This window comes from Pelodiscus sinensis, chromosome 1, assembly GCF_049634645.1.
Source record: "Pelodiscus sinensis isolate JC-2024 chromosome 1, ASM4963464v1, whole genome shotgun sequence".
NCBI lineage: Eukaryota > Metazoa > Chordata > Testudines > Trionychidae > Pelodiscus > Pelodiscus sinensis.
The window spans coordinates 197,649,808-197,674,338 of NC_134711.1; the positions used below are offsets into that span (position 1 = coordinate 197,649,808).

The 24,531-nt window shown below is 41.6% G+C and overlaps 1 protein-coding gene across 3 annotated transcripts in view; it reads left to right on the forward strand.

The window, feature by feature from the left end:
* Positions 1-24,531, forward strand: part of CFAP47 (cilia and flagella associated protein 47) — a 665,273-nt gene that overhangs the window by 391,501 nt on the left and 249,241 nt on the right. For 2 of the 3 annotated variants that reach the window (XM_075913261.1, XM_075913264.1), the window contains exons 46-48: positions 8,749-8,945; positions 11,180-11,323; positions 15,126-15,299. In XM_075913261.1, coding sequence (XP_075769376.1) covers positions 8,749-8,945; positions 11,180-11,323; positions 15,126-15,299 — 515 coding nt within the window. The remainder of the gene's footprint in view (positions 1-8,748; positions 8,946-11,179; positions 11,324-15,125; positions 15,300-24,531) is intronic. The other variant, XM_075913262.1, reaches the window with a different exon arrangement.

Below are 24,531 nucleotides of genomic sequence, written 5' to 3' on the forward strand. Positions count from 1 at the left end.
TCCCATTTAAGCACCTATATGAAGTGGTCAGCTTTTCAAAAGCTCTCAGCACCCACTGAAATGAGAACTTTTGAAAATCTGACTGTTTTTATAGATATTGAAGTGTAAGTTGTTGGGTGTTGTGCTCTTGAAACCATGGGCATTATTGTTCTGATGGTCAGTTGAGCCCATACTAGTAACTTAGAGTATGTCTACACTGCCACCCTAGTTCGAACTAGGGAGGCTAATGTAGGCATTCGAAGTTGCAAATGAAGCCCAGGATTTAAATATCCCGGGCTTCATTTGCATCTTGCCGGGCACCGCCATTTTTAAATCCCCCTTAGTGTGGACTCCGTGTCCGTGGCTACACGTGGCACTGAGTAGGTAGTTCGAATTAGGCTCTCTAATTTGAACTACTGGTACACCTCATTCCTCATAACGGTAGTTCGAATTAGAGAGCCTAATTCAAACTACCTACTCCGTGCCGCGTGTAGCCACGGGCACGGAGTCCGCACTAAGGGGGATTTAAAAATAGCGGCGCCCGGCAAGATGCAATATCCCGGGCTTCATTTGCAACTTCGAATGCCTACATTAGCCACCCTAGTTCGAACTAGGGTGGCAGTGTAGACATTCCCTTAATTACTATACTCGAGCACAACAACCATTCACACCTCCCCATTTGCGCCTCAGTGTGCACTGTGTAAGAGCTTGCAGAATGCAGGACTGAAACCTCTCTGTCCTTTCCCCTCCCATCTCATGTCAGTTTGGTCTCTCTTATTAAATGATTATTTTAGACCAGCGGTGGGCAGTAATTTTTGGTGGGAGGCCATTCCAAGACCTTAGTAAGTGGTCAAAGGTCACACCTTCCTATGGTATTAGTGGTGGAGACAAGACTCTGGGATGGAGTTTGGGTACAGGAGGGAACTCTGGGTAGGGGACTGAGGTACACAAGGTACAAAGGTCTGAGAGCGAGTTTGGGTTCAGGAGTTGGTTCTGACCTGGAGCAGAGGTCCAGGAGGGGGTGAAGAGGGTTTGGATTTATGGAGGGATTGTGAACTGGTGTAGGAGGGGAGAAGGTGCCATGTGCAGACTGTCTGGAAGGCTCATACCATAAGTGGCTCTCAGTCAGCAGCCCAATGGGACTCTCGGGCAAGCTCTCTGCCTGCTGCACCCCCATACGCTGCTTATAGCAGTCAGATTTTGGGGCCAGTGTATGTGTCTCTGTACAGCATGCCCTTTTAGTGAATGGGGACAGCAGGTCTCCGCATACTGCACATGCCCACAAGCACCATACCAGCAGCTCCCATTGGCTGGGTTCTGGCCAATGGTAGGCTGTGAGGATGGTGCTGCAGGGAGCTTGTGGAGACCCTCCTCCCACCAAGGGGTGTGCTGCACACACACATTGTCCCCACAGCTGGCCACTTTGAGGAACATTTGCAGCCATGGCAGCCAGGGAGCCTGCCTAAGAATCCTGCTGGGCTGCAGTGGGCCAGATCCAAATGTTTGGCGTGCTGGATAAAGTCTGCCCCTGTATCAGGCTATTTGCTATTGTAGAGATGACCACATTTCACTGATACAGTTGTTAGCACTACAGAAAGGATTGACTGAACCATGAGATTATCTTTAGAGGTGATCACACTAGATCAGTGTGCCATAGGTATGCTCGCATAGAGAAAAGTGTATTGCTCCTATTTGTCTGTCCTATCCTTGTCATGGGACTAAGTTGAGGTTATTCTAGCAAAGTTTCATAAATGAATGAAAGGAATGACAAGGAATGAAAGGAACAGACAATGATCAAGTGATCCATTCCCTGTCACCCATTCCCAGCTTCTGCCAACAGACACTAGGGACACCATCCCTGCCCATCCTGCATCATGGATAAATCCATTAATTTATCTAGTTCTTTTTTGGACCCTGTGACTGTCTTGGTCTTCACAACATCATCTGGCAAAGAGTTCCACAGGTTAACTGTGCGTTACCTGAAGAAATACCTCCTTTTGTTTGTTTTAAACCTGCTGCCTATTAGTTTCATTCGATTATCCCCTAATTCTTGTGTTATGAGAAGAGTAACTAGTACATTCTTATTTATTTTCTCCTTACTCATCATAATTTTATTGACCTCCATTCTGTCCCCCATAGTTGTCTTTTTTCCCAGCTGAATAGTCCCAGTCTATTAATCTCTTTTCACATGGAAACTGTTTCATACCCCCTATCATTTTTGTTGGCCTTTTCTGAACTTTTTCTGTTCTTTTTTTTTTTTTTTTTTTGATCGGACAAAGAGATTTTCAGCACTATTCACAGTATGGATGTACCATGGAATTCTGTAGAGACAATATGATATTTTCTGTCTTATTACGATTGCCAACTTTTTGTTAGCTTTTTGACTGACCGTTCATCAAATGGCTATTTTAAGAGAACTATCCACAATAATTCCAAGTTATCTTCCTTTTTTTACGGGAAAAGACTAAAATAGGCTTCCAGAAACATAATATCACTTCTTGTCAACCTTAAAACTTAGGAGAAATAATGCAGAATTTTATCACAGAGTTAAGTTTAGAAATCCAAGTTAGCTCAGCCAAAAGTGATGAGTCAAAGAGAGAGAAAGGCATATTCATAGAAAGACTAGGGCTTTGTGTAAACCAGAGTATTTGCAGACAGGCTGTCATAATTATAGCTGGGTGATTCAAAGTGCTGTGGAAGTTGAACCTCAGCAAGACCCAGGTACTGTGAGTTTGAGTCCCATCCTTGTCTTCTAGAGAATGGGTGTCCTGCACATTAAATGTTCTCTGACTGCATTCTGAAGGTGTTTCATTTGGAAACTCTGTCCTGAGACCATTTCAATGTAAATTAATCATCCCAAAATGTGTACGTTTTGAAAGTTTATGTTCCCAATTTGAAGAATCTGTGCAATATATCTTTTATATTTTTGAGGGCATTATGCACCTTGTAAAATTATATCTAGATAAAATGAAAACACAATTCATCCATATTTTAATGGCGGTAATATGTGATGTTGAAATAAGTTATTTTTTTTAGAAATTACAATGTGTAAATGGGTCATAAATTGTTTGTGTAGTCAGAATGACAAGCTGAGAACATATTTAAAGAAAATTAGTCATAAAGATATCAGCATACAAGGAAATCCATGTATAATTATACACACATCATAGGAGAGTCCTTTAACTCTGACTTTTTCAAGAAATTGATGAAATCAATTTGACTTGATTTACAAAAAGCATCTGTAATTCTCAGAGTTACTAGAATAACACCCCTATCTCCCCGCATAATCACTCTTGGGAGTTAGTTCCTTCATAAAAAAATGATAAATGTTTTCTGTGGGGGAGAGTGCTAAGAATTTCAAATTTAGGCAGATTTCCATTTGGGTCCCCAAACAACATGGAGAAATCCCTATCTCCTCTATTTTGTTCTTTTCTGTCTTTTCCCAGCCATCAGGAATTGGGGAGCTTCCAGAACAGTGGTGGGCAACTGGCAGCCCTAGAGCATGTGGCCCACTGGGGCTCCATCTGCAGCCCATGGACCCCCCAGCTGGTCCCCTTCCCCACAAACCTCTTTTGCACTGGGACACCAGAGCCCTGCATTTACCTGCTCCCCCTTCCCTGCAAGCACTTTTGGAGTGTGCAAATCACCTGATTTACGCTTGGGATGTTGACGACTACTTGATTAGTCGACTATCTGATAAGCAAATGTTTATCGGATAGTTGAGTAGCCACTCGACTAGTTGCTTCCCCCTCTTGCTGTCTCTGCCAGATGGAGTGTGAATCAGGTGATTTTCATGCTCCAAAATTGCTGGGAGGGTGCGGGCAGAGTTCTAGTGCCCCTGTGTGTGTGAGGTGCATGGGGACAGGGGGCAGCCTGGAGGCGGTGTATGGGGCTGCGGGTGGAACACAAGTGGGCCATGGGGCTGCTGCGATTCACTGAGGTGAATTAGGGCTTCTTGTTTGGCCCACTCATGATATGCGGCTACGTATCACTGTCTCAGAGCATCCACTGGTCATCTGATTCCCCTGCAGCACTGAGACCCAGTCCCTGACATTCCACGCCCCAGTGCTAGCTTGCGACCCCTACTTTGAAAACCACTGCACTATTGCTTATGTTCTTTGCTTCTCATTGGGTGCAGAGAGAATATTGGAGCCATTATTTGCCTCCAGGAATACAGGTTCTGCTATGAGTAGGTGGTGTGGCTGTTATCAACCATCCCCATATTTCCGTATGTCCTGTTAACTGCTGCCCTTGTTGCTTTTGTTGTGTCAGAGATGATGATGATGATGATGATGATTTTGGTAGAGGATTTTCAGCAAGTTTGTGAATGTATCCCCTAGTCTAATCTCTACAAAGGCATTTATGCTTATTACAGTGTTAGAGTCAGAAAGAAGAAGAACATTTCAATTTGAGAAAACTGTAAGTCCTTATTACCTTACTGCATACATTTAAAAGTAGCATTCTGCAGAAGGGAATGACCTTCCTATATCTCAGAGGATTTTTAGGGAGTAGTTGCTATAATTGATTTGACTTGAAGATCCCATCTCATTTCAATCATTTTTGAAGGAGTAAAGTGTTTGTCTATATGATATAAATGCTACACATTTCCTTGCTTTCCCTTTTATTGATCATACTTATTCAGATTACCTATTCCTGAAGTTATGCACGTGGAACGAATAGTTTAATTAAAACACTGGCCAAACCAAATGTTGTAAATACTGGGCAGCAACCATAAATGGGTCTAGTGCAGTGGTCCCCAAATTATGGGATACCACCTACTAAAAGGGTATGGAGGAATGTTTGAGGGAAGGCATGGCCAACCCCCTCAGGGCACAAGGGGGGGCACACTACCCAACTCTGCTCTGCCCCAGCTTTACTCTGGGCCCACACTGCAGTCCCAGCTGCAGAGTTGGCCCCAGCCTCAGCCAGCAGTTCCTGGATCAACTCTCAGCAGCCATTCTGCTCCTGGCTGTGGCTCCTGACTCCCACCACAGACCCACATGTAGCTGCATCTCCCAGGCCTGACCATAGCCACACTGCTGTCTGAGGGCCCAGCTGCATCACTGGCCCTGTTTCCAACCACAGACCCACTCCCAGCCACTGCTCCTGACCATAAGTCTTGGAGGGGCATGAACCAGGTAAGGGGGGAAATGAACAAAAATGTTTGGGGACCACTGGTTTAATGATTGGCTATTCATGCATCTCTATATTACAATTAATATTTAAAATGAAGTATATAAGTTAATAATTTGCTACATTTAAACCTGATTAATATTGTTGGGCTTGAGTAGTTTGTGAAACACTTGAATGTTCTGATTAAAAATAACATAGGAAATAATCTTCTCAGCTCAGAGCCTGTGTTGGCAGAATGCATTTCCACAGGACCAAGGAAGGAAGAAATGTTTCCCCAGCCACTGCTGCAGCCCATATCAATGGCATGTGGGGGTCACAGATGAAATAGAATTGACTCTGTTCTGGGTTAGTTAAGAGTGGACTCTAGTGTCATGTCGATACTTACTGGAAGATCTACACTCCAGAGGTCGATATTCTGGTGTTGAATTTAGTGGGTCTAGTATAGATCTCTAAATCAAATGCTGAGGGCAGCTCCCACTGGCATCCAGTACTCCTCCTTTTGCGAGGAGTAAGGGAAACTGACTGCAGCATTTGCTCCCTTCATCCCCCTGCAGTGTGGACACTGCCAAGGCTCAACGTAAAGTAAGCCAACTTCATCTACGCATAGTGCATAACTGGAGTTGCGTACCTTAAGATGATCTTCCTGATCTAGTGTAGACTAGGGATGTGAATGAGTAGTCAACTAAACAATTAACTGATAAGCCTAGGCTTATTGGTTAATCTAGTGGACTACTCACATTCCCTCTCCCTTGCTGCCTCTGTGTTAGAGGCAGCAATGGGGAGGGGGAAGCAGGAGCCGGTGCTGTGGGGAGCTGGCTTAAAACCCACATCCCACAGAGCAGCCTCTGTCCATGGGGAGCCTGGGCCTGCTGCAGACAGAGGCTGCTTTGCAGGAGCAGCCCCTCTCCATGGGGGGGTCCCAGCTCCCTGCAGACAGGGGCTGCTGCCAGAGCAGCCTCTGTCCACGGCCAGCCTGGGCCTCCATGGACAGAGGCAGCCTCCCCTGCCACATCCCCCCTAGAAGCCTCTGTCCACAGGCACCGCCAGGGGCTGTTGCCACCCCATGCTGTTGCCTCTGTATCAGAGGCAGCAGCGTGGGGTGGCAATCAACCAGTCCACGAGGGGTGCTGGTTTTTTTAATTGGTCTCCTCACTGATCAGCTGCTGCCTGGCAGCAGTGCAGGGTGGCTGGGCGCTCCCCGGGAGTGGGACCGGAGAGCACTGGCTGCTGGCCCCACCCACGGGGACTATAGAATAGTCGACTAACTGCTAAGAATTCATGCGGTTAGTCGACTATTCTATCACCTTCTATATGCCATCCCTAGTGTGGACCAGGCCTAAATGATAATAGGGGTATACAGACAGAGAAGCATTTACCCCAATAACAAGCTTCTATAGTATATAACATTTTAAAATTCCTCATATTGTTTCAAAACATTTTGGAGCTTCCCAGCCATACACAATATATTACAGACACAGTATATTGACAATATCTAGACTTATGTAAGAACAGATATTCCATCTTACCTTGAAGTAGTGCAAGTACTTAAAATATATCACTAATGATTTAGATACGGTATGTATATTGGTTTGAATATCCTCTATGTACTCCAACAAATTGACTGATCAGATAAGGTTACAGTCAAATTTGCAGGAAATATATTTATGAATCAGAAATAAGAGAGGGAGTTTTATTACTTGCAAAACTGACAAACCTGGGACATTTTTGTGGAAGATAGCCGTTGGGGATAATAACTTAGTGACAAAACAGAAAAAGGGTAATAATTCATAAATTAGCAGGTCATTAATCTTGTCTTTATGAGGGAACAAGGTAATTTATTTCAGAGAAGGTTGAACCTGAGGTGCAATCTATAATCTTTTTGATAGCTTAGTAATGTGGAAAGGCTCATAATGTAATGCTATATTATTCATCCTTTGAACTTGAGCTATTTCTATGAAAGTATGGAGGGTACAGACAAGAGAAATATCAACTTTTTGGAACACAGTAGTAAAGCAAGAAGTTTTGCTGAACCATTTTCAGAGAGGTGAGAATTGAATAAGTGGGAAACATCATTTGTGAAAGTCATCAGCATTGTAAATGGAGATTGATGACACTTTTAAAATATAGTAGTTGCCATTAAAACAGCATTTGAAAATGATGTCACACATTGAGCTTGATTGCCCCCTTTCCACAAAATAATCCAGTGGGGAGTAGAATGGAGGAGGAAAACATAGTAAGAGTTATTTTCCAAGCTCTTTACCGAGGCAAGTGGCGTGAAATAAGTCCTTGTCTATCAAATTGCATCGTGGTATCTTCAAACCCTGTGTGTATCAGTTCTAACTGTCTAGAAGTTCTGTGCCTATGTACTACTCTCCACTCTATGTAAGTCTTTCCTTACTGGTAGTCCTTGGAAGTCCTACCCTTGAAAGTTCTCATAAAGGGGGGTTCTTCAGCATATTGGGGAACAACTGAGACACTATTGTCCCTGCAAGCTGCATTCACTTTTGCAAATTCTCTGAAGAGCTGTAGGGAGCTGATTCTGGGAATAGTCATACCTCTTTCTGCTCACAACCACTGTCTCACCTCACATATTTCCCCCCACTTTTCCACTGAGGACCCTGTGCAGAGTTGAGGGAAGGAGAGATGATTTGATGGAGGTGCCCTGGATCATAGAAAGAGAGATGTGCAGATTACAGGGGAAATGTTGCTATCAATAGTATCTGCAATATTATATTTATTTTCTACACTGCATTGTGTCTTGGCTGGGTTCAAGACTTAACTTGAGAAGTTTATGGAGGGGATGATATGATGAAACTGCCTACAATGGAATGTAGCTAATCTGCAACTGCTAGTAATAAATATCCCCAAGGGCCACTGATGGGACATTAGAAGAGGATGGCTCTGAGTTACTCCAGATAATTCTTTCTTAGGTGTCTGGTTGAAGAGTCTTGCCTATATACTCATGGTTGAACTGATCACCATATTTGGAATTGGGAAGGAATTTTCCCTGGGTCAGATTGGCAGAGATTCTGGACTGCTTTTGCTTTCTCCTTCAGCATGGGGAACAGTTCACTTGAAAGTTTAAACTACTGTAAATGGAAGATTCTCTGTAATATAAAGTCTTTAACCATGATTTGAAAACTTCAGTAACTCAGTCAAAGGAGATGGGTGAGCAAAGTTCTGTAGCCTATAATGTGCAGGAGATCTGATTAAATGATGATTAGATTAGATCATGATGATTTTTTTCGGCCTTTTATGAGTCCATGTCGGATAGCACTGCATGATAAATGTTAAGAATGTTTTTAAGTGGTAACCTCTATGTCTATGGTACCTGGGGGAAAAAAACATACACAATAAACTTTTCTGTGTGTAAGAAGTAAGTAGATCTTTTAATATATTTCTTCTATGTAGAACAAGAAATTATGCAAAATATTTTATTTGGGATCTTAAATATATTCATAAGTTTCTTTCTAGCAAAATAAACTTGCTTATGTATAAGTGAAAAGACTTTTGTGATTCCAGAATCACTTATGAGGGGTGCAAAGAATCTTCTTTTGCAAACTGCATATGCTTTTCCAGATGTTTATTTGTTAAATATTTTTGGAATGTTTTACATAATTGTGTTTTTTTTTTAAGATATAGATACGGCAGTTGAACTTCCTATAAAGTTTATTCCACAATATCCTGGTCGCTATCCCTGCCAGATTCTGCTGCAGTCTTCCTATGATATTCGGGTCTATCTGATTGAGTGTGTGGTGAATACGGACAGTGCAGAAGCTGAGCTTGAGTTTGTAACACCAGCCTATCAGGCAGTGATTCAGGACATACCAATAGTAAGTTTATTTTACAATTAGAAGGTTAAATCAAGAGTCAGAATTATTGGATTAATCCTTTTAAATTAAAATTAACGTCCATGTATCATAGAACGCACAAAAGCACAGAAATATGGATTTTGTCTTATTATCCAAAGTCTAATGTTATGCAAACATAAAACTTGTTTAGGGAAAAGAAATTGTTGTATACCCTCAGTAATAACTTTAGTCAGTCATTCCTAATGATTTTTCTTCTGTGACTGATACTTATTAACATACTCTACATTGCAAGTGGGAGGGAGGGAGTTGGTTTGAATAGTATGAATATTAAATGTAAGATTTCTGGCAATAGATGAAAAAGCTGAAATCTGAATTTAAGAGCTTGACAGCAGAGTAAAATACTGTACAAATCATACTAGTGTCTTTTATTTCCAAAAAAGAAGTTGCTTAAAATATTTAAGAGAAATCTGAGGGAATAAATAACTTGTAATATAGATACGTAGAGTGTATTACAAAATTTGAAGCATTTGTTACTAAGAGAAGGATACAATAATTAGCATAGTAGATTAGAATAGTCATTAATCTAATCTAATAATTTATCTCTAGGAATGATCAGCACCTGATGCTCCAAAAACTGATGCAAGAAATCCCCTAGTGCATAATTATAGGGCTCGTCTACACTGGCCCCTTTTCCGGAAGGGGCATGTTAATTTCAGCTATCGTAGTAGGGAAATCCGCGGGGGATTTAAATATCCCCCGCGGCATTTAAATAAAAATGTCCGCCGCTGTTTTCCGGCTTTTAGAAAAGCCGGAAAAGAGCGTCTACACTGTCCCCGATCCTCCGGAAAAAGCGCCCTTTTCCGGAGGCTCTTATTCCGGAGGCTCTTATTCCTATTCAAAGTAGGAATAAGAGCCTCCGGAAAAGGGCGCTTTTTCCGGAGGATCGGGGCCAGTGTAGATGCTCTTTTCCGGCTTTTCTAAAAGCCGGAAAAAAGCGGCGGACATTTTTATTTAAATGCCGCGGGGGATTTAAATTTCCCTACTATGATAGCTGAAATTAACATGCCCCTTCCGGAAAAGGGGCCAGTGTAGACGTAGCCATAGTGTAAGATGACAGCCCAAAAAAGATAGATGAGAGACTGACTGAACTGTAGGGTTGTATAGCTTCTTCAGAGAAGACATTTTCAAGGCCATTTTTAGGCCATCATCTGACTGTTTCAGATTAAAAGATAGAGAGAAAAGGATGGGGTGTAAAACACCATGAGGATAATGCATATACACAAAGGCAACCTAAATTTTGGCATTTCCTAACATTTTAGCATTTGGCATTTCCTAACATTTAGAGCTTGACCATAATAATGCTCCTTTAATGTAGCTGGTTTATTAAATTTCCTGGTTGTTTTAAAAAGTAAAATCAAACTGTTATTTGCAACTACATATTGCAACAGTTTTTTCTGTTCTATGTGTGTTCTATATATGTGGAAATTCTGCAGTATCTTAGCCATAATAATGTGATTACTGCAGATAAATGCTGACCTTTAAAACAGTTACACTGTACTGTACTTCCTTGTGTGGGCAGCTCCTTCTTCAGCACAACCTTTAGCTATGGAAGAATTCCAAAGGTGCTACTGTTTCTCTTCTCTAGATGACAGATCTTTTCCTGCTTGAGGCCAAAGAGAGACGTTAACGCCACCAACTGGTATCTGTGTCTGTACTGACAGGAGAGTCCAAGGCCATTCTTCGTGGGTGACAAAAGAAGTAGATCTGTCAGCCATAGGAAGAATAATGGAGCAAAATTATAATTTTTCTTTGATACTTTGGGTCTCTGCAGCAGGATAGTCTTTCTACTGAATAATTTTAGTGGGCAACAGAGTCAGTATCTGAGTACATATGGCTAGATTGAGCCTGTCATTTATAAGTACAATCAAACTTCTTTTATGTTATGAGTACATGATACATTAATTTTTGGATCTAACCAAGAATATTTAACCATAAAAGAATTTCTATAAGTATATACAGTGTTAGCATTATTGAACATTTGGTTGAATAAATTTCATCATTTAAAAATACAATATTTATTTCCCTAAAACCTGCTCTTAGCTGGCATTTTTTAAAATATAAAGATTGTGAGCTGATTTGGTGTTCATTCTAAGAATTAGTGGTTAGAAATGTAAATGTAGTTGCATTTACAAATAAATGTATGTGGTAGCTTTAAATGTACCATTTGGATGACATCTCTTTCTTTTATTTTTCAGAATAATATGTCTAATCAGGACTGGAAACTTCAAGCCTTCCTAAAGGGACATTATTTTTATGGCCCTCCTCTTATATATGTGTGCCCAGGTGAAACAACACAGTATCCTCTCATGTTTAAGCCCATTGCTGAGTGTGTAACTGTGGTAAGAGAAGTGATTTCCATCATTTATAAGAAGTGCTGCTCTGCATAAAACTTACACCTGCACTCCAATTCAGCAAACCCCTTAAGCAAGTGATTAACATTAACCATGTGCTTTAATGGTTTTCTGAATCAGGATTATTCAGGATAAGACTTTTTCCTGGGGATGTACATGAAAGGAATGGCCTTCAGTGGAGCTTGGGCTAATATTATGTGTGGCCAATTTCTCTTTTCTCTTGGTCCCGCACCTCCTTCTCTGCCCACACAAATTTAATAAAATAAATAGATATTCTATACAAATTGAAAACACTCTTAATTACAAATACATATAGTGCTTCCCATCCTTAATGTAAATACATGTTATTTAATTTCTTTAATCTGTAAATTCAGTGAATGCCAATTTTAAGGTACTTTAAAAACACCAACTATCCCTCATTGCAAATATATGCTATGGAGATTCTACAGGAATAGATGTTATACAAGTTCACTAATTAGTTTCTATTGTTAATTAAGTCATTGGTCCCACTGGGGTGGATTCTCAGGCACTCTCTCCTTATGGTAGTTGTCATTCTGGATATTATGAAATACATACCAGGTTAATGTTTGTTTTATCTTTTAATGGCACGTGTTTTGTGCATTCCTGCCTATCCATTAGCTGGGCTACTCTGGCAATTGGGATACCATACAAAAATATAAATTTACAACACCACTCCTTTTCCTAACACAGAGTAATTACTATTCTACAAACTGTACAATAATCCATCCATAAGCATTACTAATGTCAGTATAATGTACTTCACAAATCCAGTGACATAAATAGAAATTGAACAGTCCTAAGGACAGGTTTCAGAGAAGTAGCTGTGTTAGTCTGTTTCAGAGAAAACAACAAGGAGTCCAGTGGCACTTTAAAACTAGGGTATTAGAGTATAAGTTTTTATGAGCTACAACTCACTTCTTCTGATGCTAAAGGGAGAAAGAAAGAAAAAAAACAGTGTGTGACAACAGTGCTAATTAAATCAGAATGAATGTGGCTCATCTCCAATAGTGGTGAGAGAGTACCTGTATGGGAAATTACCTATAATAATGTGAGAACTATTCCGTGTGTTTATTTAGACCTTGCTTTAGGGTGTGAAATTTGCATATGAACTCCTGCTCGGCAGTTTCTTTCTGCAGTCTGCTTTTGAAGTTTCTCTTTCTGAGAATGACAACTTTCAAGTCCAAAACTGCATGCCAGGGAAGTTAAATGCTTCACTACTGGCTTTTGGATGTAGCCATTTGTGTCCATTTATTCTTTTGCATAGAGACAGTCCGGTTTGTCTTATGTACATGACAGAGGAGCATCGTTGGCATATGATGGCATATATTACACTAAATGTGCATGTGAATGAGCTTTCCATGGTATATCTGATGTGGTTAGATCCTTTGATGGTTTCAGTAGGGTAGATGTGTAGACAGATTTGGCAATGGGGTTATTGCAGGGATTGGGTCCTGGATTAGTGTTTTTGCTGTGGGGTGTGCAGTTGGTAGTGACAGGACAAAGTCACCTAAACTGAAACAAGCCACGCTAGGGAGTATGGAATTATTCCTTGGGAACACTGCCATTACACTGGTGCAAAAGTTAAGATTATTGTTGGTTGTACTTTTTATTTCCTATTATATGAGAATCTGAATTGGGTATGATTTATTCTTAGCAATTATTGATGATTTTCAATAACCTCTTTTTGTATTTGAATTATATATTGTGTTTGAAAAATAATATAAGTTATAAGGAGAAGTCATATTTTAAGTATGTGTAGATAGATAGATAAAATATAAATATTTAGGGTGTATACACTTACTCAGAAGATGGGCACCACCTGTAGATCCCTGCACACCATATGCCAAAAATGAAACATCAGTGCTTTGGAATCCCAGGCTACATCTACATTGCAACACTATTTCAAAATAACTAGTGCTATTCCGAAATAACTTAGTCCGGGTCTACACTGAAGGCAGTTATTTTGAAATAGTGTCAAAATACTGTCAAGCTGGAGGACTTCTTACTCCGAGTCCTATAATCCTGATTGTATGCGGAATAAGGGAAGTCAGAGGAAGAGTGCTCTATTTTGAAATAAGTGTTGTGTAGACATTCCCTATTTCAAAATAAGCTATATCAAAATAAGATGCGCAATTGACGTAGCTCAATTTTCATAGCTTATTTCGAGTTAAGCCATGCGGTGTAGACTCACCCTCAGTTTCCTAGCAAAATGTCAAGAGGTAGGTCACTGACACAACACCCAGGTCTTCCCGCCCAAAAGACAGACTTTGTCACTTTTGTGGTGATTTCCTATTTCTCCAGCATGGGGTAATTTAATACCCTTGTCTGTATGCTAGTGGTGAAATCTTGGTTCCACTGACATCAAAGGGAACTTTTATTGATTTCCCCTCAGGTCCTCACTGTTATGAAGACTTCATCAGCAGGTCCCTGCTCTCTCAATACTCCTACAACTCTCTCTCTCTCCCTCTCTCTCTGTATAGAATCAATAAATCTTCTTTATATCTTTCAAACCAGAATGAGGATCCCCCAAAATGGTGTTGGCTTATGAATGAAATCTGTAAATGCTGGAGTTTTGGGAATAGTTCTGATTGCATTTTCTTTTTCTTTTTTTAATTATAATCCTTAGGAATTTGTCCCAAGTCATTATAATACATTGATGGTTTTCAGAAGGATGTTCATTTTTTAAAAAACAGTCTGAGAAAATCACTTCCTTTGGGACCAAACTCCACAGACAGCCAAATTTAGCTAGATCCAAAGATTTTTCCTCTCAGGCCATTGACTTAAATATGATCAAAATTTAAATAGCCAAAAATTATGAGTCACCAACAGGTCAGATTCAGCCTTATCACTTACTGCTTTTAAGATATCGCTTGTTTATTTTCATCCATAAAAGTTTCATCTGAAGAAATGGATTGTGCTCTTGAAAGCTCATCATGCCACTTACATGTTTTGTTAGAGTTTAAGGTGCTGCTAAACTATTCATTGATTTTTTAAAAGTTTTTCCAGTTACAGACTAACTCAGCTACCCCTCTGAAGATTTTGTGTATCTGTAATTACCATTCAAAAGAAAATAACATTTCATAGGCTTTTGGGGTGGATACTAATGATCTTTTTTCTCATTTTGTAATTTTCCCAAAAAGTTAGAATTCTGGCATTCTGATCGATGCATTGGGCAAAGCTACTAGACAAAGTTTTTCTGTGAAAACCAACAATTATATTGAAGTACAAGGGGGAAAACTGCATAGGGAACATTTACTATAGTTTATTATGTTAGAGGATTCAGACAACAGATAAAAGCAAGAGGTGTGTTATCTCTTCCTTGTGTATGGTAAATAAAATTGACTCAAAAAGTTTAGTATCAAGACCCACCTGCTACACAGGATTCTACTAGTTAGTTACAGCTGGAACAAAAAAGTACATTTTCTTCTACTTTTTCGTATTTATTAGGAATAGTGATGGCTCAGAAAATATTTTCTTGGAAGGTATTTTTCTTTACTAAGTAGAAATAAACAAGTCTATAATCAATAGACTTGAGGCACTATATTGCTAAATCTCTAACATAGAAAAAAAAGAAAAGGTTTTCTTCCTTAAGTTTATCTTCATTAATTCAATAGAAGTGTTTACGTATAAGCTGGAAAATAAACAGGCAATGCCTCCCTGAAAACTTGTTTCACTTGGACTCAAGATTAATTACATTAAGGGAGTTTGTCTGGCAGTCCTGGAAGAGTCACACATTGCTGAAATGCCCTCATTTCTTCTTTTGTAACAGGGCAAACTTATTCTACAAAATGAAACAGATGGCACTGCGCACATCTTTGGCCTTAAGGGAATAGGGAAGAAACCTCTTGCACTGGATCATATCATGATAGACTGTCAAGTGAGACAAATTACTCAGAAGGTCTTAATGGTGCCTAATTTTACGACGAACAAGTTGACATACAAGGTAAATTTGCAGAATGTTATAATATATGTGTCTTTGTTTAAGACGATACAAGCGATGATGTAAAAATAACATTGTAAGTACATTGTCATCATTCCTATATATTAACTTTCATGCGGCATCATGACTTTTTTCTATATTTTATAGAATTTAGCTTTAATTTTACTATATTTGATGTTTCTATAGTGAGAGATTCATTTTACTTTAGTGCATGATTTATTATACATTTCATGAAGAAGGTTGTAATAGTTTTTTACTATTACATAATTTAATACTTTTGGTTTTTCAACCTTTTCACTCATATGGATTTAGATATTCCTATTTTAATATCTAAAATTAACTGCTGCAATTTTGCAAGTCTTGTATAAGTTTGCTAACATGGGTATCTTGTAAAGGGAGTCTGCATCTAGAACTTAGAAATCTCAGTATTCCAAAACAATGAATACTCAAAGAAATGTAGGTCTTAGTTAAAATGACATCTATGTGTATGTTCATCACAGGCCATTCAATGGGTTTGGGATGAAACCCCCTTTAGTTCCAGTCTCCCTTCTCACTGGTAGACTCTGAAGAGGTGTGGGGAGAATGGGGAGAACCCAGACCCATCCACTACTCCAGGTTCTGGACCAGTGACCCCAAGACAGTGACAACAGGCATGCTCTTAATAGACATGAGGTGTCTGCCTGATTGTGCTGCAGCAGCTCCTTCCCTGGTCACTCTGAGAAAAGAAAATTATTCACCCAATGGCCAGTATATCTACCTTCTATCAGGCTACTATAAGACCTTGTGGGCCAGTTTGTACTTCACCTTGGTCCTGCGGCCTGCTGGGGACATCAGCTGGTGGATCTTGCATGGATCTAAGCACATGGGGCATGGTTCACCCTTATCCCTGATACTGGCTCCTTCTGTGGTGTGAGAGAACACCTGGTGCATGTCTATCTTGAGTACACCAGATTAGTTCCTATTTCATCACTTCCTTTAGCTGTGGGCGAGCTTATGCCCACCCACTTCCTAAATCTTTTTAAAGACACCATAATAGAGGCCCAACTTAAATGTATACCCCAAATTAAAAAACATAGCAAGAGACCTAAAAAAGAGTCACCGTGGCTTAACAACCATGTAAAAGAAGCAGTGAGGGACAAAAAGGTATCTTTTAAGAAGTGGAAGTCCAATCCTAGTGAGATAAATAGAAAAGAACATAAACACTGTCAAATCAAGTGTAAAAATGTAATAAGAAAAGCAAAAAAAGATTTTGAGGAACAGCTAGCTAAAAACTCAAAAAGAAATAACAAAATGTTTTGTAAGTACATTAGAAGCAGGAAGCCTGATAAAAAACCTGTGGGTCCCCTAGATGATCGAGCTATAAAAGGAGCAATCAAGGATGATAAAGCCATTGCGAAGAAACTAAATGATTTCTTTGCTTCAGTCTTCACGGCTGAGAACGTTGGGGAGATTCCTGAATCTGCACCGTCCTTTGTGGGTGATGAATCTGAGGAATTGTCCCGGATTGAAGTGTCATTAGAGGAGGTTTTGGAACAAATAGAAAAACTTAATGTTAACAAATCTCCGGGACCGGATGGCATTCATCCAAGGGTTCTAAAAGAACTCAAATGGGAAATTGCTGAGCTATTATCTGTGGTTTGTAACCTATCCTTTAAATCGGCTTCCATACCTAATGACTGGAAGGTAGCCAACGTGACACCAATATTTAAAAAGGGCTGTAGAGGCGATCCTGGCAATTACAGACCGGTAAGTCTAACTTCAGTACCGGGCAAATTAGTCGAAACAATAGTAAAGAGTAAAATTGTGAAGCATGTAGAAGAACATAATTTGTTGGACAAAAGTCAACATGGTTTCTGTAAAGGGAAATCCTGTCTTACTAATCTGTTAGAGTTCTTTGAAGGGGTTAACAAACATGCGGAGAAGGGGGATCCAGTAGATATAGTATACTTGGATTTTCAGAAAGCCTTTGACAAGGTCCCTCATCAAAGGCTCTTGTGTAAATTACATGGCCATGGGATAAGAGGGAAGGTCCTTTCTTGGATTGAGAACTGGTTAAAAGACAGGAAACAAAGGGTAGGAATAAATGGTAAATTTTCAGATTGGAGAGGGGTAACTAGTGGTGTACCCCAAGGGTCAGTCCTGGGACCAATCCTTTTCAACTTATTCATAAATGATCTGGAGAAAGGAGTAAGCAGTGAGGTAGTAAAGTTTGCAGATGATACCAAACTGTTTAGGATAGTCAAGACAGAAGCAGACTGTGAGGGACTCCAAGAAGATCTCACCAAACTGAGTGATTGGGCAACAAAATGGCAAATGAAATTTAATGTGGATAAGTGTAAAGTAATGCACATCGGGAAAAATAACCCCAACTATACGTACAGTATGATGGGGGCTAATTTGGCTACGACAAATCAGGAAAGAGATCTTGGAGTTATCGCGGACAGTTCTCTGAAAACTTCCACGCAGTGTGCAGCGGCGGTCAAAAAGGCAAATAGGATGTTAGGAATTATTAGGAAAGGGATAGAAAATAAGACCCAGAATATCTTACTGCCCCTGTATAAAACTATGGTACGCCCACATCTTGAATACTGTGTACAGATGTGGTCTCCTCACCTCAAAAAAGATATTTTAGCCTTGGAAAGAGTTCAGAAAAGGGCAACTAAAATGATTAGGGGTTTGGAATGGCTCCCATATGAGGAGAGGTTAAAGCGACTGGGACTTTTCAGTTTAGAAAAGAGGAGACTGAGGGGGGATATGATAGAGGTCTATAAAATCATGAGTGGTGTGGAGAGGGCCGATAAAGAAAAGTTATTTATTAGTTCCTGTGGGGGTTTCGGGGTGTGATCACCCCCTCTTGGTTCGAGAGGGGGGGTCAGCGAACCCTAGTGCCCCCTCTTAGTGCCTATCGGGCGTCCGGGGGGCCCCCGTCAGGGAACCCCCGATGCTGGGTGCGATCACCCACTCCCAGGAGGAAAGGGGGGGTCAGCGAACCCGTCAATAGTTACCCGTCTCTGCGGGGTGGGGCAGCAGACCCCTGGTTCAGAGTTTCCCCTTGTGGGGTTGTGGCTTGTAGTGTCTCTCTGTTCAGGCCGCAGGGAGTGGGGTGTTCCCTTCATGGAGGGAGGGGGACCCGGTCCCACCCTCTCTCCGGGTCCCACCCACTTGCTAACGCCCCGACGCGGTGGACGAGGGAGTTAATCCCTCCGCAACTCGTCCACCCAAGTTCGCCAAAAGCGCCCTGCCCCGGGCCCCTTCCTCCCTCCGGGCGGCTCTCGCCAATCGTGTCTGTCGCCTTTGAACCTACCCTGGTTCGGTGTCCTGGGGTGTGTCGCTCCCGGATGTGGCCTCTGGGGAGCACTCTGGGGTGCCGTTCCGCCTCCGGATGTCCCGCTCCCGTTGGGTGCGACGAGGTGGGGTCCGCCCCCCGTCGGCCGAGGGGCTGAGGGACCGCCAAGGGCAGTGGCTGTCCCGAAGACCTCGGGACCAGCGCTGGGCTGGCAGCCGTGGGGTATGCCGCCCGGGCTCCGTCCTGCCTCCGGGTCTGCTCCCCTGCTCCTGCCAGGAGCCTGCCTCCTCCTCCGTCAGCGGCCAGCCCTTTTGAGCTGGCCCGCTGCGCTAGCCGCTCCCTGGGGCCCCGCCCCTTCCAGGCACGTTACTGCGCCATGCCCCGCTGCCCAGCTGGTTTGCTCCCCCCCGCCCCCACCATCCGGGGACGCGGGAAAGGAGCCGTAGCGGCGCAGCCGGCGCAGGCGCGGGGGGAGTGCCTCCGCCCGCCGCCGCCTCCCGCTAGCGTTGGGGAAACGCCGGGGGGTCCGCTCCCAAGTGTCGGCTTCCTGCCGACCGGGGCTCCGGCCGCCCCGCCCCCCGACCAGTGACAGGCTGTCACAGTTCCCTAAATAGAAGAACTAGAGGACACCAAATGAAATTAATGGGGAGCAGGTTTAAAACTAATAAAAGGAAGTTCTTCTTCACACAGCATGTAGTCAACCTGTGGAACTCCTTGCCAGAGGAGGCTGTGAAGGCTAGGACTATAATAGAGTTTAAAGAGAAGCTAGATAATTTCATGGAGGTTAGGTCCATAAAAGGCTATTAGCCAGGGGATAAAATGGTGTCCTTGGCCTCTGTCTGTCAGAGGCTGGAGAGAGATGGCAGGAGACAAATCGCTTGATCATTGTCTTCGGTCCACCCTCTCTGGGGCACCTGGTGCTGGCCACTGTCGGTAGACAGGCTACGGGGCTAGATGGACCTTTGGTATGACCCAGTAAGGCCATTCTCATGTTCTTATGTATGTTCTTATCTTGATTGCACCAGATTAGTTCCTATTTCATCTCTTCCTTTAGCTGTGGGCGAGCTTATGCCCACCCACATCCTAAATCCCAATAACATCAGGCTACTGTAATCACTGGTCTGGGTCTGTGTGAACCCATAGAGAAGTCCCCCAAGTAGGCAAGAGTGGCAGCAAAGGAGCCAGCCAATCAGGCCAGGAAGACCTACAAAGGGAGCTGTAAAACAAAATAGGAATCTGTGCAGGTCAGAGCTCAAGGAGAGCAGGCTGTGAGGCTGGTTGAGGAAGTTGTCTCCAGGAAGGAAAGTTCTGGAAGCACTATTCTATCCGATTGGGGAAAGAGACTGAGGGGAAGCCAGCTCCAAGAGGAGAGCTGGATAAAGACTGATAGACTGTGATGAGTTAGGGGCAAGGAGTTGTGTCCGGGAGGAGAAGCCCCTCCCTGAGTGGGGAGCAGACTTGGAGACACTTGCAGGGAGCACTGGGATGGGCCCCATTTAAGTGTGTTCCCCAGAAGGGGGTTGTATTGTACAGGAGTGTGACTTGGCTAGAGGTCTGAGTAGCCTAAAAGACTTTTTAAAATGGCAGTGCAGGAACACATATTTGATCAGTCCGGGGCACTTGCAGGAAGTGAGTGCCATCCTGTTACAGTGTGTCACAATATATATGACAAATTAATTATATATATTATTTAATATACAGTTTCTATTAATAACAAAAACACCTGTGTTAAAAGAAAGCTATTTAAGTTGTATCATAAAGTGCTTGAAAGAACAGATTTATAGTTACCTATGCAACACTAGTTCTGCCTTCACACTGAAAATAATGGGGGTCTAAGTTACAAGAATCTTTGATAATAGAAAGTGTTAAGCAATGTACAAAGGTATCTTCTCCCCATGTAATGTGTCTCAAATGGTAAATTTTCTGCATGTTATTAGAGGCACATCCTGTGTCATTTGTGGATATATAGGACACCCAGGTAGTTGGAGTTGCGTCCCTTAAGCTGACCTTCCCAGTCTAGTGTAGACCTGGCTTAAGATTGTAGTATCCTCTGTCATTGAGAACAGTAAATTTTGCGAGACTAGTTGGAGCCAGGCCAGTTTCCCCAGTTAATGGCTTCCCCATTTTCCCCAAAGAATATTGATACTCTCTAATAGTACTTTATCTTTGCCAGGGTTTTCCTTTTGCTTTCTACCTTCTTTGATTAAACTCTATGCAGGAAGGCAAGATAATATCACATTGGGGAGCTGAGGTACACATGATATTTATTATTTGAAAGAGATCATTCTTCCCAACAATTAAGTGCAGATTAGGTGTGAGATTCGTAATACTGATATGTACCAGTAGTTGGGAAACCATAATAATTTGCATTATTGTTCATAAAGATTTTACTGCCCAATTAGCACTTAGAAATTAGGTAATTTTGTCTTGAGGGATGTAAATCAGTATCTCTGTTCCATTTTTCATAGTTAGATATATGAAATCATTAATTTAACAAAAAGGTAATTTAATTAAAAAGTTAATTACCTTGTTCATATATTCCCTAGCTTCTGAACAAACATATATCTCTGAGTTGTGCAGCCCAAATAAAGGTGATAGGACAAGGGTTAAATAGAATATGAGAGAGAAAAGTTCCTTTGTTTCTGAATCAAGCAGAAAAATCCTCTTCTCCTTGAAACTTGACTGGCAGTGCTTTTCTGTCACCTGGCAGGTGAACATATTATTCATATCTGGAGCAGGAATACATGTTTTAGTCTGCATCTATTGTTTGAATGTCTGTGTACCCACCAATTCAAATCAAGGCTGGGATTTTCAAAGCCACCTAAATGATTTAGGTACCCATATCCTATTGAAATTCAGTAAGATGTGTATGCCTGACTCATTGAATCACCTTTGAAAATCCCACTTTAAGTAAAGGTATGCATTTTAACTGTATACTTATCTACAGAGTTTTCAGTGACAAAAAAGACAATGCAACCCTCTTAATTTATTTTAAGCTTGAGAATACAATTAAAGAAGTTTTTTCTATTGCTAAAAATACTGGTGTATATCAGGCAGAGGTAGATCAAAATCATGTAGCAGGGAGGCCAGAGTATGTGACGTCCCTCTTACCCTTCCACACAAAGTCCTATTCTAATCAGAATGTGTTCTTTACATCATTTATTTTGATATGTAGTTTATTTCATCCTGCTGCAGATTTAATACTTTCAGCATCATGTGAATTTTTGTGTTGATAATTACATTGTAGCAGTTTCCAGTGAAAAGATTTTGGCATCTGGTAGGACATTCGTGGGGTTTGGAATTCAAGAAGGCCTGGGGACTTACTGTTGCTTTTCAGTATCTTGAAGGAGAGTAAGGCTTTTGGTACTGAGTTCTCTTTGTTTAAATTCTTGTGAACTTGGTCAGGGGCAGAAGTCACTTCAGATTTTGGGAAAGGAAATTTAAAAACTCATTCACCACCTACTAGCCCTTCACAGTCCATCAAGGACCTTCACAATTCTCTCCCTTTATATTTATCCACATTAGGTATGTGAAAATGTAACTGTGTAAATGGTTAACCAATAATCCTGGTCTTATCAGTTAAAGTTCACAGTTACACACAGGGGCCCGGTATGCACAGGGAGCTGGCTTAAAAGCTGGTTCTCCGTGTGCACCGGCTCCCGGGGAGTTCTTGGTCTCACTTCCAGTTTCTTCTGCCCCTATAGCTCATGCTTCAGGGTTTCAGTAACCAAGGTGCAGAAGTCAGGAAGGGATTTTCCTCATGCAGTATGTTCTGGGAATGTTTTTTATCCCCTTCCTTTCACACACATTGGGTGGGGAGGGTCAGGGCTCTGAGTTGGCACCAAGGATTCTCTCTCTTAGGTGATTAGCTGGCCTGTTCTCATGTAAGCCACATATATACTGAATGTGGTGCACTGTCGCAGCTAGTGGCACTTACATCACTTACAGAAAAAAAGAATGAGTGAGCTCTACAGCCTTAGCTTAGAGCCAATTAGCTTTTAGCTTAAGCGGTAGAGAGTCATGCATGAAGCATCAGAGGTCCCAGGTTCGGTTCCACCTTTCAGTGCCACACTTGCTCACATGCTTAGTCAGGGCCTAACTGATGATCATATGTCAAAATATTTTCCTGTTTCTGGATAAAATATTGCAATGTGATGATAATGCATTAGAATACTGCAAATGCTTCTTTTTAAAAGTAAATCATGAATATCCCACCAACTTTCCCTTTGATTTTTATCTTTATGGAATGCTTTCTAGAATTATCCTGATTAAAGGCATAGTCAGAAATCTAGTTATAATAAGTTTAAATCTCTGCTGGTTGAAATTTGTTTTAATTAATATAAAAGGGATGTTTCCTCACCTATCCATTATTTCCTAGAACTACAGTTTCCAACACAGAAGCAGCTCCTCTGGTATAAATTGACAGAGAATAGTTCATAGTGAGAAGAATTGTATAATGTAAAGTTTCTTACTTCACTCCAAACCCAAGATTAAATGGATGTCTATGTAATAGAATGTGTGCAGGTCTTTTGAGATACCAGTATGTGTTTCGGTGAAGGTGGAAATTTCTATTCCAGTTTTATTACGAGAGAGAAACCCTGTCCATGTCTTTGGATTTGGCTGATCTCAGGGAGTGAAGCTTCTCTAGTGTGCGTAGACTGGAGTCACTCCTTCAACTATACAAAGCTGAGGATATGTCTATATCACTAAGATAAGTCAACCTAATTTAGGTCAATTTACAGCCACTGGAGTAGGGAGGGAAGCCTACAAAGGCCTCTTGCCTTCCTATTCCCCAATGGCAAGGGGGTGTGAAGCAGCCTGAGGCTTTGTGCCCCTGGAGTACTGCATTCAGCAGCCCTGGCTTCTCAGTCCCTCTCACTCCCCACCAGAAGCTGGGCAGCCATACAGGTTGGATTGGAGAGGTGACACGCAGCCCAGCTGGGCTGTGGGGGAGGCAGGTGAACTGGGAAGCCCAGCATGCAGCTCAGCTGAGCTTTGGGGGGAACCAGGAAGCCCAGTGGAGGCCGGGGGTGGGTGGGACTGGTAGCAAGGGAACCAGAAATTACCTGCCCTGATCTGGCAAATTTCCTCATCTGGGATCAGTCAGGTCCTGAGAATGCTGGATCAGGGAGGACCAACCTGTATTAGAGCAGACCGAAGATCCATCTATCCCATTAAGCTGTCTTCCAACAAACACTAATCTGTCTAGATAGACACTATGTTGCCTGAACACCGCCATTATAACCCTACTCCTCTTGTTGAGGTGGTTTATTATTTTGGGTTAGCAGGGGAGTTATATCATCAGCAGGAGCATTTCAGTGTGTACACTTTCACTTTTTGGCCCACAAAAATTGACTTTTGTCAACAAAACTGTAATATTCACAAGAACTGAAGAAAAGCAATAAGTAGTTTGCTGAACCTGAATTAATAACATCAAGATGGGATTTATCATTTATTCAAAAACTCATAGAATGTTCTGGTTTTGAGATGGTGATAATAAGGGGTAGAGTGTGTGTTGTGTGTGTATGTGTGTGTGTCCATGTGTGCATATACATATGTGACAGAGAGAAAGTGAATCTCTGAAGAGAAATGCTGTTAAGGGGAACTCTCAGAAGCTTTTTATTAGGAAATACAGTAATAAAAGGAATTACCTGTGATTACGCCATATATATAATCCACAGCAAAATTCATAAGGCATTGTGTACACATTTAGCGTTGGGCATGGAGCAATTTTTTATCTGATGGTGAATGAATGTGAGTGGATTGTAGTGGGCATAAAGTTAGATTCATATCATCAGACTACATTAGAAGTAAAAAGTAGTATTAAATTATTTTATCTTTTGGTCTCATGATAAAAATCTCGATAAAGCAGCATTTCCCTTCAGAAATTCAATAGAGCAGCACCCTGCCACTCTGGGGAGGGAGCTGCTCCAGCCCCATGGGGCCCAT